This window comes from Halichoerus grypus, chromosome 7 (assembly GCF_964656455.1).
Source record: "Halichoerus grypus chromosome 7, mHalGry1.hap1.1, whole genome shotgun sequence".
Lineage (NCBI taxonomy): Eukaryota > Metazoa > Chordata > Mammalia > Carnivora > Phocidae > Halichoerus > Halichoerus grypus.
This window is the reverse complement of record NC_135718.1, coordinates 146,798,937-146,812,227: the sequence shown is the minus strand read 5'-3', so window position 1 is coordinate 146,812,227 and position 13,291 is coordinate 146,798,937. Positions and strand designations below refer to the sequence as shown.

Here is a 13,291-nt window from a genome sequence, read left to right as displayed (position 1 = left end):
TTTATTCAATAAATATCTATATAAGCCCTAAAACCCTAAGGATATAAAAACTGTCACATGTGAAGACTATAAGGAACTTACAGTCTAGTAGAGGGAGACATAAACATAAGTTCGGTAAAGAAATATATTAGCTTCATTTAGTAATATATTTAGACTAAGGAATAAAATAAAATGCTGAACCTCTAGCAAAGCAGGACTCAAATCTGTCACAAAAATCATACAATCAAGCTAAGGCCAACCAGAACAGACACAAAGACACAACACTAACCTTAAAATATTATTTAAAACATCAGAAGTAAGAGAAAAGTAAATAGGAAGTTAAGCATCAAATTTAAAAAGTACAGATGAGTACTTAGCCAGCTCTATACTGTCCAGAAAGCAATACTTTACGAAGAATATTTGTGGATTTGAGTTGTTACACGGACTATCTTAGTAGTTAATTATAAAACCTTTCAAGGGTGTTTGCTTTGCCTGGTAACTCATGGGGATATGTACCCAAGAAATGAAAGTATGGCAGGATGGAAAAAGTATTGAGTTTAAAATTATAAGCCAGAAATCATGAGACTTCTAGATACCTTAGGCAAGTTATTTCACCTTCCAAAGGTCCCTTTCAGCCCGAAAGGTCTATAATTTTAGTAATCATTACTTAAAAGGAAATTTTACATTAAAACCATGTGGACACCACCTCTAGTCCCTCACCTAAGTAAAAACAGCCACTCACTTCCTTTCCCCCAACTGCACTTCACACAGGTTTCTACTGTAGCATCCATCAAGGTATTTGTTTATCTAGCTTTTCTTCCCATAAAACTGATTATTACTGAGGACGGGGGCCACACCTTATTTGTTATATTCTAACACTAGCACAATGCCTGGCACAACGTAGGCACTGAACTGGTGGGGAGGGAAGAATGGACTGGAGGAAGGGGGGAGGGGCAGGGAGAGGGAGAGACAGACAGAAATGAAGCAGGGGAGGAAGAGTAGGAGGAAAGGAAGGAAAAGAGGGAGAGAGGGAAATTCTCATTCCTGTGGGATGATTCATGTGGGCCTTGAAAAGTAGTAAATGACTGTTTGTCATCTTTGGATATTTTCCCAGTTTCTGTCAAAAGCAGTTCCACAATTACTCAGGCCTGCTATCTGCCAGTTTAGGCAACAGTAACTTACTTTATCATTGTTAAGACTCTATTTTAAGAGTCAAACATCTCTATATGACTACCTTCATTTTGAACCAGTATGCTAGTAAGTAACTTAAAAACACAGAAGACATATTAAATTCTTTTTAGAGGCCCCATAATACCTGGGTCTTTACCTTGTACATAAAAGATCCTTGATATTAAAGAGGGTGGGAAAGATATCATATAATTGTATTCTCTCAAAACTCCTTGATTTTGGTAACTGGATTGAAGTTATATAAGAGAATGTCCATGTTCTTAGGAAATATACATTTTAGTAGTTATGGGAGCTCCTGAGTGGCTCAGTTGGTTAAGCATCTACCTTTGGTTCAGGTCATGATCCCAGGGTTCTGGGATCGAGCCCCACATTGGGCTCCCTGCTCAGCACGAAGTCTGCTTCCCCTCTCCCTCTGCTTGTGCTCTCTGTCAAATTAATAAATGAAATCTTAAAAAAAAAAATTTAGTAGTTATGGATAAAGGGGCATGAACCCCATAACATACTCTTGCATAATTAAGAAAAATACATAAATAATACATGTATGAATGAATACACAGATGATATGGAGAGATAGAAAAAGAAAGAAAACGGAGCAAAATGTTAACAATTGTGAATCTGGATAATGGATATATTATTTTTGTAACCTTTCTGTAAATTTGAAGTATCAAAATAAAATATTACCAAAAAAGTTAATTGCTGGGGCGCCTGGGTGGCTCAGTCGGTTAAGCGTCTGCCTTCGGCTCAGGTCATCATCCCAGGGTCCTGGGATGGAGTCCCACATTGGGCTCCCTTCTCAGTGGGGAGCCTGTTTCCCCCTCTCCCTCTGTCCCCCGCTTGTGCTTGCTCTCTCTCTCTAGTGCTCTCTCTCTCTCTCAAATAAATAAAATCTTAAAAAAAAGTTAATTGGGGCACCTGGGTGGCACAGTCATTAAGCGTCTGCCTTCGGCTCAGGTCATGATTGAGCCCCGCATCGGGAGGTCCTGTGATCGAGCCCCCACATCGGGCTCCCTGCTCCACGGGAAGCCTGCTTCTCCCTCTCCCACTCCCCCTGCTTGTGTTCCTGCTCTCGCTATCTCTGTCAAATAAATAAAAATCTTTAAAAACAAAAAAAAAGTTAATTGATCATAAATACACACACATATAGAACAATAGTTAGGTAAAACCATATTACTAAAGGATACTCACATGGAATTGAACATTCCCATTAGGGCAGTAAAACAAAAGCCAATTGCAAACATGGATTTCATTCGGACCTATAAAGAGACCAACAAATTGTCATTTCACACTAAAGAAAACCACTACTAAGGCACACCCAAAAATTTCGGTTTCATGTCATGTTTAAAAGACACTCCCCATAGCAATAAGCTGTTTATTGACTAACCCACCCTCCACCTCCAAGCCCTTCTCCTTGCCCCCTTCTGATGAATAGTATTGGGTGGCCATGTGACCCAGTTCTGGCCAGTGAGTTACAAGTACTGAACGGGACTTTTAAAAGGGACAAAGCTGGCCAGTATCCCTTTAGGCCTTTTTGCCCATTCTTCTTGCCTGGAATGAAGAACATAATGCCTGAAGATAAAGGATAAAGTGCCATCAAATAACCAAACAACCATAATCTAATGGCTAACCTAAGTCCTTAATAACATTACTGAGCTGCTACACCAGGTCAGGACTACCAACCTCTGGACTTCTTGAACAAGTAAAAAAAATCTTTATCTGTTTAAGTCATTGCTGGTTAGGTATTCTGTTACTTGCAGCTAACTTCTTACTTAATTACATTAAGTGGTAAAAGTATAAATAAACAAAAGATCATATAGATGTAAGATTAACAATCATTATCTCTGGATGACAGTTCTTTTTTTTTTTTTAAGATTTTATTTTTAAGTAATTTCTACACCCAACGTGGGGCTCAAACTCACGACCCTAAGATCAAGAGTTGCATGCTCTTCTGACTGAGCTAACCTGGGGCCCCCAGATGACAGGTTTATCAGCAATTTTTCTCTCTTCTTTCTGCAGTTTCCAAATTTGGTCTTATAAACACTTAATAATGTCAACAGAAAAGCTATTTTCAAAAAGATGCCCTTCTAAATTACAGCTTTACTCAATAAAATTGCAAGAAACAGAAGATGATATAGCAAAGGTCTCTCCGAAAGCAAAGAGAACTGTTGCACAGTTCAGATGTCCTGTGTTAAACATACAGAAATTAAATAGAAAAATTAGTCAAGCTACATAATTAGCCTACCTATGCCTTAGAAAAACTCTTGAACAAGCTCTACTCTTTAAAAATGATGAGTAAATGGGTAATAAAATCATTTTTCTTTAAACTTCATGGTATGCCTGACATGCAGAACAAAAAGCCTCTTAAAGAACAAAGGCAACAATAAAGGCCATCTATAATGCTTCAACTCAGATGCCGGCATGACACAGGTCACCAGAAAACCAAAGATTCAGCAATGACATGAGAAAAAAAGAAAACAGACGACTTCATTTGAAACAGAAGGGCGCAGCTAATCAAGAACTGTGTGAAAGGGACAAATTATGACCTCCGAGACAGCCCAAAAGAGCTTCTCTTATTACTGAAATGACATTTAAGCCCAGAAGCATATTTTCAGTTCCATCTGGTTCAGGAACACCCATGACATGATTGGGTGAATTTCTGAAAAGGTAAGTATGTTTTAATGCAAATCAGAGTCTTAGGCTATAAAACATTTTGTGGTTTACCATAATATTATACTTCAGACTCGTACCATGGATAGGTCTCTGTTGTTATTTTTCAGTTTCTCTTCTTGCCTCTCTGAAAAGAATTAACAAACTGGTTAATATACACAATGCTGAGCACAAAGCAGATGTTAAACTGTCACTGACTGGTGACTATAAAAGCATTTGTGTCTCAGTATCACTTAATAATAAGATGAGCTGAATACCTGTGATATTGTATACTTTATATTAGCAGAAAATCTGAATGCAGCAGAGCACCAAAATATTTCAATTTAAATAAAAATCTTTAAAGATTAATTAAAAATTACCTCTGGTATTGTCTTAACTCTGTACATTAAGATATACTTTTATACTACTCTGATGGAAAGTGTAAACATAATGATTATACTTAGGTTTCAAATATGAGTTACTCATCTCTTATGGTTTTCCCCCTCTTTCAGTTTCTTAAGAGAGCAGAGTCTAAAAGTAAAAGCCAATCAAGACAAATTTAAAATTCAGGTTCTGGGGCGCCTGGGTGGCTCAGTCGTTAAGCGTCTGCCTTCAGCTCAGGTCATGGTCCCAGGGTCCTGGAATCGAGCCCCGCATTGGGCTCCCTGCTCCACGGGAGGCCTGCTTCTCCCTCTCCCACCCCCCCTGCTTGTGTTCCCTCTCTCGCTGTGTCTCTCTCTGTCAAATACATAAATAAAATCTTTTAAAAAATAAATAAAAATAAAATTCAGGTTCTTTCATATTACAGACTAATTACTCTAAAAATAAGCACAGTTTTCTAGGTGAGTCACTTAGAAAGCTAGAAAATTTCACATATATTTTAAGAACGTTGTTATATACACACAACCCAAACCACTTAACGAAGTCTCAACTGTATATCAATGCCCTTATTTGCTGTATTCCATCAATATAAGGGATTTCATTGTTTCCAGGAAGAAACTGAGGCCCAGTGAAGGGGAAGTGACTTGGTAGAGACCCTGTGAGCATTCTGTGGCAAAGCCAGGACTAGAATCCAAGTTTCCCAACTCCCAAGCCAATAATCTCTATGTACACTATGCTTCTGCTCTCTTTGATCATGTATTATCACCAGGATTAATTTATTCAACAAATACTTACTGATTATCTACTACATGCCAGGCACTTTTCTGAGTACTGGGGATACATGAATGAACAAAACACACAAAAATCCCCACCCTCATAGGAAGATTACAAAATAAAAATATAATATCCTCTAAAATAAAAAAATACACCACTAGAATGAACTGGTGTGAGGGCAAGTAAATTTGAGCAGGTGAAGGAAAGGAGGAACAGAAAGAGGCCTACAGGAAGGCTGGCTTGCAGACTGAACTGTAGTTTCTAAATAGTACATAGCAGGATGAAGACATGATCCCCTGCCCTGAACTGCTCCTATCCAGTTTGTTCTCCCTGGAAGGGAAAGATGAGGGCAGGAGAGAGCGGGATGCTGGAGATTTGTGGAACAAAATGAACAAAAAGGAATGGAGCTAAGGTCTATCTTGGGGGCGGGAGCTGCTTTGCTATCTGGGCAGTCCTCTTACAATGTAACAAGTCGTTTTTAAATTGGGGGGTTGAGGATTGGGGTATGAGATGATAAGGTAAACAGGGATAAAATAACTAGAGAGGGAAGGGACTACCACTACAAAATAAAAAGAAAGGTATAGGAGATCACCTATGCTAGAAGCCATGGCATATCCCTGACTCCCACATCCAATCAAACACCACATCCTATTAATTATGCCTCATAAATATTTTTTAAAGATGTATTTATTTGAGAGAGAGAGAGAGCATGCACGCTCTGCAGGGGGACAGGGGGAGGAGGAGAGGGAGAGGGAATCTCAAGCAGACTCCCTGCTGAGCAGGGAGCCTGAGGTGGGGCTCAATCCTGGGACTCAGAGATCATGACCTGAGCCAAAACCAAGAGTCACTTAACCGACTGAGCCCCTCAGGCACCCCACATACCTCATAAATATTTATGAAACCCTCCCCTCCTCACTACCATGTCCTTAGGATTTCTAACCCTGTATTACTTCAAGTCTCCTAGCATCTCACTGCCTCCAAACTTGCTCCCTCAAATTCATCTCCCACATAGCTGCCTGTCAGATCTACCTAAAATGTAAAACTGACCAAAATTATGATACTCCCCGGCTTAAAATTCTGGCATGGCCTTTCATCCCTACGAGGTCATGTTCCAGTATCACCTGCAAGTCTGATGTCTGTCCTTGCAGCCTCATTTCCAATCCCTTATATGAACTGTTATGTTCCTGCAACACTAAACAAATGTAAGCTGCTCTCTATGTGAAGCTTTTCTCTAGATCCAGTGTCTTTGTTCATGAAGTCCTTTCTACTTGGGTGACCAACTGTCCCAGTTTTCTCAGGATTGTTCCAGTTTTAGCTCTAAAAACCACACATCCCAAGAAACTCCTCAGTCTCGACCAACTGGGATTTCTACCTAGAATGTTTTATTCTGTCCCTATCCAACCCCTTCCTGGCTAGCTAGTACTCAACTTTTAAGCCTCAGCTCTCTGTCACCTCCTTTTCAATAATGTTCTATACAGCTTTCTATAATTACGAAGATATTCTGTATCTGTGCTGTCAATAAAGTAATCACTAATTACATGTGGCTCCTGAGCAAATAAAATGTGGCCAGTGTGATTGAGGAACTAAAATTTTAACTTCATTTAACTTTAATTAATTAATTAATTTATTTATTTTTAAAGATTTTTATTTATTTGAGAGAGAGAGAATGAAGAGAAAGAGCATGAGAGGGGGTAGGGTGAGAGGGAGAAGCAGACTCCCCACCGAGCAGAGAGCCCAATGCGGGACTTGATCCTGGGACTCCAGGATCATGACCTGAGCCGAATGCAGTCACTTAACCAACTGAGCCACCCAAGCACCCTAACTTTGATTAATTTAAAAAGCCAAATGTAGCTAATGACTGCTGTACTAGACACTGGATTAGAAGTCCTTTCTTTATGCTTCCAGAATATTTCATGCACATCTTTATCATTATGCTGACTGAGTTTGTACATTCTCTTATAATGATCTATTTATATACCCATCAACCCAACTAGATGGCAGGTTCCTGGAGAACAAGGAATCTCTATGCCTTCTTCATCTCTGTATTCTCAGTAACTGTCATGTAGTTAGCTGCTCAACATTGTAGTATGTGCTCAATATTGTTTCATGAATGATTCAGCAATATAATAAAACCTGATCTGAAGACACAGCATACCAAAAATCCTTTTCTAGGGAAAGTAGTCCTTTTTGGGGGGGAGGGTAAGTCCTTTATGATGAAGCTAATAGCCTGAATAGACAGAAAAAGCACAAAGAGCCTAAAAGTTGACAGCAAACTGAGGTGACATAGTTTTTCTGAAGCTAAGTCCACACAGAAACAATAACTGTAAATAGACAGTGTGTGTACACGGCTTAATAATACAGCAGCACAGGGCGCCTGGGGGGCTCAGTCATTAAGCGTCTGCCTTCGGCTCAGGTCATGATCCCAGGGTCCTGGGATCGAGTCCCACATCAGGTTCCCTCCTCGGTGGGAAGCCTGCTTCTCCCTCTCCCACTGCCCCTGCTTGTGTTCCTGCTCCCTCTGTCTCTGTCAAATAAATAAATAAAATCTTTAAAAAAAAAAAATAATAATACAGCAGCACAGGATTATGCTATTGTTACTAAATACCTATCATACAGAAAGTTGTTTTAGTTGGTTTCAAATAATTCAAAAAGAAGTTAATATTCACTTGGTTTTGGAGGAGGTGAAAGATACAAATATGTTCAATGTTTGCTTTCCCTCCTACCTATCTCTGATAAATTCAGGGCACAGCACTATCAACTGCACAAGATTTAGCTGGATGGGATAGCAGCAGCAGCTAAGACTAATTCTCAGCACAGGGATTTTATTCATGGACAACTAAGAGCTGATTATGTCTGAGGCTGCCTTATATACTCTCGTGACTCCACTCTTCACTAGGGACCATTCCCGACAGACTAGAACAAAAAAGATAGTATATAAAAAGATAAAGTTGATTTTAAAAAGGATGCCTCTGTAGAGAAAAGGGACAAAAAGAAGAAACGGAATAAAAAAACAACAAACTAAACAAATATATTTAACAGGAAAACATTATACATGCAAAATTTCATCCGAAATGAACCTATCTGTTTGTGGGTAGGAAATGCTAAGATGCCTCAAGAAGCACAAACATTATAAAAACAAAGAAGTTAATATTCAAATGTCCAGGACAATGTAACAGTCTTCAGAAATCCAAAAATGCCCATTTGGGAAAGAGCAAATCTGATCTAATAGAAATGTTACCAGTAGGTAAACAATTTCAGGTACTCCCCAAGTTATGAACAATAAACTTCTAAATATCCCCATTAAGCCATATTTAGCTTTATATACCTCCCGTTCTTCCACTAACCCCCCAAAACTGATGATACCTTTAAATGGTTGCTAGGGAAATACCTAATCTAAAGTCCATTTTCATTTTTCTCCACTCCCAACTCTGTTAATTGCATCTCAGATGCTCATATTCATATTCTCTCTCTCCCCACACATGTTCTTTTAATGGCTTTTTTTTTTCTTTCAACTCTTAGAAAATCATTAAACTCCTTCTCTCTCTCTTTTCTATTATGACTACCAAACCTTGACTCTAATAACTGCTGGGCAAAGATTTGTTTGTTATTCATTCTCATTATTTTAAAATATAAGATTCAAGGGCGCCTGGGTGGCTCAGTCGTTAAGCGTCTGCCTTCGGCTCAGGTCATGATCCCAGGGTCCTGAGATCGAGCCCCACATTGGGCTCCTTGCTCCGCGGGAAGCCTGCTTCTCCCTCTCCCACTCCCCCTGCTTGTGTTCCCTCTCTAGCTGTCTCTCTCTGTCAAATAAATAAATAAAATCTTTAAAAATATATATATATATATAAGATTCAAGTTTTGCAAGGATATTCTATTAGACACAATGAGAAGTGAAGAGTTTAAGTCCTTTTAAAGTACTTAAAACAACCTTTTATTTTTAAAGTTTGTAGCTCTTATATCCTGATTAAAATCTACTTTTCTGGGGTGCCTAGGTGGCTCAGTCAGTTAAGCTCAGGTCATGATCCCAGGGTTCTGGGATCTAGCCCCACATAGGAGCCTGCTTCTCCCTTTCCCTCCACTTCCACTTCCCCTGCTTGTGCTCTCTCTCTGTTGAATGAATAAATGAATGAATGAATCTACTTTTCTTTAAGCCTCAATGGTTTAAATGAATTTTAAAATGTTATTTCACATTCAATTTTGCTTTTAGTTGCCAATATTACCAGAAAAAAAACAAAAACAAAAACAAAAGCAGTTATTCCTAAGAATAAATAAAGTTTTTATGTTCCATTCTGGGTTAGATAAGTTTATGAAGACTGGCCTGTCAATACAACCATGTAATACATGGTTTATATAAAAATAACCCAAGTTCTAATAAACCATTTTGAAAAAAATACCTTTTTTTAAGAGGTATTCAAATAAGTCTCAATTTTAATAAGACCCTCTACACACATTTGCTACTGAAAACTGAAATAGCACATCAAAAAATTTTTATTACAATTCAATTGCTGAAAACCAGAAAATCTAGTGTAAGCACCCTGCCCTTATTATGCTCTAACCAAACCACCCAATGCTTTCTGCGTATTCCTTCTACACAAGTTACTTGGCTTCCAATTTTTGATGTTAGGTTTTATCTTAATGGCTTTAGGCCTCTCAAACACACAAGCAACACTCAAAACCTATTAGTACTTCCTTAGGTCAAATCAAAAAGTAGAAGTATACTGAAGTCATTTAAATGCAACTATAGGATTCCTCACAAATTACTGGTATCAAGGTAGAAAAGATACACAAAAGCCAGACCTTATATCATAGATTATCAAAATATTATACAGTTTGCCCTAACATAGAGCAGCTTTCCCAAGATGCCGCAAAATGATCCTAAAATTACTACCAAGAAGAAACAGTACAAAAATAAAGTTTATGTTTATATTGGCTCCACGTCATAATTATTCTCCATGCTGGTATCCTCAGGAAGATCTTTATGATACAGGCAATAATGACAGCTACATCTAAATCTTTCCACTCTTGATTCACCCTCAATTTCCTTCTGCTGTAGATCTTTTTGAAGCTTGGACAGCTGGCTGAAGTAGCGCCGGTATTGAATCAATCATAGCGTCCTTTCCATCCTTTCTTTCCGAGCAGTTAACAAAGTCCTTACTCCACCCCTCCTGCTGCTGAGGATGCGGTCAACGAGCCCCTGTGCTTTCTTCTCTTTGTCCTGCTGTTAGGATGTATATTCTGGTAGAGGGGAAGGGAGTTTGATACTAGGGTCAAGAATCAATTTACTAAGGTTCTTTATTAATACTTCAGAGGTAATTTGAGAGGCAGCTGAGCCTTCCTGGGAATTCTCTTCACTGGGCATCTGAGATGATCCCAGGGCCCAGGCTGGGTAAAGCTGCTTTGGCAAATCCACTGAAAGCCTAGTCACAGACCAAAGCTCCTCCAAGATCTTTGGGTTCCAGTGGGAGGTGATGTTCAAGACTCAACTTGCTACGAAGTAGCCTGGAAAGAACTTTATAGCCCAGAAAGAGTGAGAAAAACCCAAACTCCAACAAAGCGTGGTATGGCAAGAGAAAGAATAAAACCAAAAAAAGAATTTTTTTTAAAAGAAGCTGCCTTCCTACTGGGTATTTACCCCAAAGACACAAATGTAGTGATCCGAAGGGGTACGTGCACCCTGATGTTTATAGCAGCAATGTCCATGATAGCCAAACTATGAAAAGAGCTACAATGTCCATCAACAGATGAATGGATAAAGAAGATGTGGTATATATATATACAATGGAATATTATGCAGCCATCAAAAAACCCCGAAATCTTGCCATTTGCAACGACATGGATGGAACTGGAGGGTATTATGCTAAGCGAAATAAGTCAATCAGAGAAAGACAACGATCATATGATCTCACTGATGAGGAATCTGAGAAACAAGACACAGGATCATAGGGGAAGAGAGGAAAAAATGAAAAAAGATGAAACCAGAGAGGGAGACAAACCATAAGAGACTCTTAATCTCAGGAAACAAACTGAGGTTTGCTAGAGCGGTGGGGGGCGGGAGGGATGGGGTGGCTGGGTGATGGACATTGGGGAGGGTATGTGCTATGGTGAGCGCTGTGAATTGTGTAAGACTGATGAATCACAGACCTGTACCTCTGAAACAAATAACACATTATATGTTAAAAAAAAAAAAAAAAGAAGAAGATAGTAGGAAGGGAAAAATGAAGGGGGAGGAAATCAGAGGGGGGAGACGAACCATGAGAGACTATGGACTCTGAGAAACAAACTGAGGGTTTTAGAGGGGAGGGGGGTGGGGGGATGGGTTAGCCCGGTGGTGGGTATTAAGGAGGGAGCGTATTGCATGGAGCACTGGATGTTATACGCAAAGAATGAATCATGGAACACTACATCAAAAACTAATGATGTAATGTATGGTGACTACCATAACATAATAAAATAAAATTTAAAAAAAAGTATTACAGAATTCGTGACATTATCAATAGCTAATAAACATACAACTGCTATTATGTAAAAAAGAAGCTGCTTTCCCCTTAAAAAGAAATTGTGTTTCCCCAGGGGAATAATTCCTAAAAACATCACATTAGCAGGTAAAATAAATGCAAACAATTTATTTTGAAATGATAATGTAAATTGTTTAGCAGGAACCTTAGGATTTAGTACAGGGGAAAATCATGCCTCAATCCCTCCATTTGATAGGAATTCTATACACCCTCCTACTACTGAATTTTGGGAATACAACCTCTAAGAAAGCTGAGGAAACTTCATGGAGGGAAGAAACGAGAAATATGAAGAAGCTACATTTATGTTTTAGAATGACTTGTTATCCCAGATGACAGGCAAAAGGAAAAATTTAAATTCTAAAAGGAAATACTCTAATTAAAAGGAAGCTATATTTCTTGTAGCTATGGGAATCAACTAGTACCAATGATGACATCTATTCTGACCACAGAATGAACAGACATTAAGCCAATCTATTATACATTTTTACTTGACAGGATTAGGTTGTGTACAACAAGGTAACATAATTTATTTAAGAAAGGAACACTTCATCATTTACCTTAGTCAATAACCAGTGTCTTTTCTGTCAAGGAATGGAAATCAATATAGGAGGCATCTGGGTGGTCAGATCCAACCAACAGTTTGGGAGATGGAGAACATTTTCAAATAAGGAAGAGATGATCAAAATAGCAGGTGCCAGTCTATAGATTAAAAGAATTAGGTATCCCATGGCAGTCCTACATTCTGAGTTGTCTTGAATGGAAAACCAATTAATATAATCTTGAAATTTCATGTAGATTTGGTAATGGAGAGGAAACAAAATTTAAACTAAATGCCTGAGGCAGTCTTCTTTTATGGAAAATCCAAATAGTATAGATAAAGGCCTAGAATGAATATATATTCATCCTGAATATTCAGGACCCAAAATAAATTAAATTTCAAAAATTTCCTCCCATATCTCCAAGTCACTAAGAAAAGAGCTATCCACCCCAACTCACTCAAGCTTCGGAATGCCTGCCCTCCCTTCCCCAGCCATCTTCTGAGGATATCTGCCTCCTACCATAGTCTTTGTCGAGGGTCAGCCTTTCAAAGATTCCTATCACCCCTGCCCTGCCACTACTGACCTAAAAGGCAGCCAATCCATATGCCTTCTCATGACCTATGGTGTAAAGAGATGAGCTGAGCCAACCAGATTCCTTCTCTCAGAAATTTAAACCAGAAAATCTTGGAATAGTAAATCAACTGTGGGAGCAGAAACAGAAAAATTACAATATAGCACTGGCTCTCAAACTTTAGTTTGTCTAAGAATATCTGGGAAGCTTGTTAAAATAGCAGACTCCTGGGTCCCACATCCAGAGATTCTGATTCAGTAGTCTGGGCGGAAGACTCAGAACCTTTCACTCTTAATATCTCAAGCAACACTGATGTCGGGGGTCTACAGAGCACATTATGAGTAATACTGATACAGGAAGAACCCTAGGACACAAGCCAAAGTTAGGTGTAGGCAAAACCTAAATGCTAGAAAAACACTATAGAGAAAGTGGGGGAAGTTGAACAACAAAAAGAGAGAGAAGTATATATTAATAGTGCAGCCTCAGGGGCGCCTGGCTGGCTCAGTTGGTTAAGCATCTGACTCCTGATTTCAGCTCAGGTCATGATCTCAGGGTCGTGAGACTGAACTCCACATCAGGCTCCATGCTAGGCGTGAAGACTGCTTTAAGATTCTCTCTCCCTCTCCCTCTGTCTCTCCACCACCTCTCCCCCTCTCTAAAAAATAATTAATTAATAGTGCAGCCTTAAAGATATTGGAGTC

The 13,291-nt window shown here is 39.0% G+C and overlaps 1 protein-coding gene across 4 annotated transcripts in view; it reads right to left on the bottom strand.

Annotated features, from left to right (window-relative positions):
* Positions 1-13,291, bottom strand: part of TMCO1 (transmembrane and coiled-coil domains 1) — a 59,051-nt gene that overhangs the window by 35,217 nt on the left and 10,543 nt on the right. For all 4 annotated transcript variants that reach the window (XM_078078413.1, XM_078078410.1, XM_078078411.1 and 1 more), the window contains 2 exons: positions 3,912-3,958; positions 2,353-2,420 (listed from right to left, as the gene is read on the bottom strand). In XM_078078413.1, coding sequence (XP_077934539.1) covers positions 2,353-2,420; positions 3,912-3,958 — 115 coding nt within the window. The remainder of the gene's footprint in view (positions 1-2,352; positions 2,421-3,911; positions 3,959-13,291) is intronic.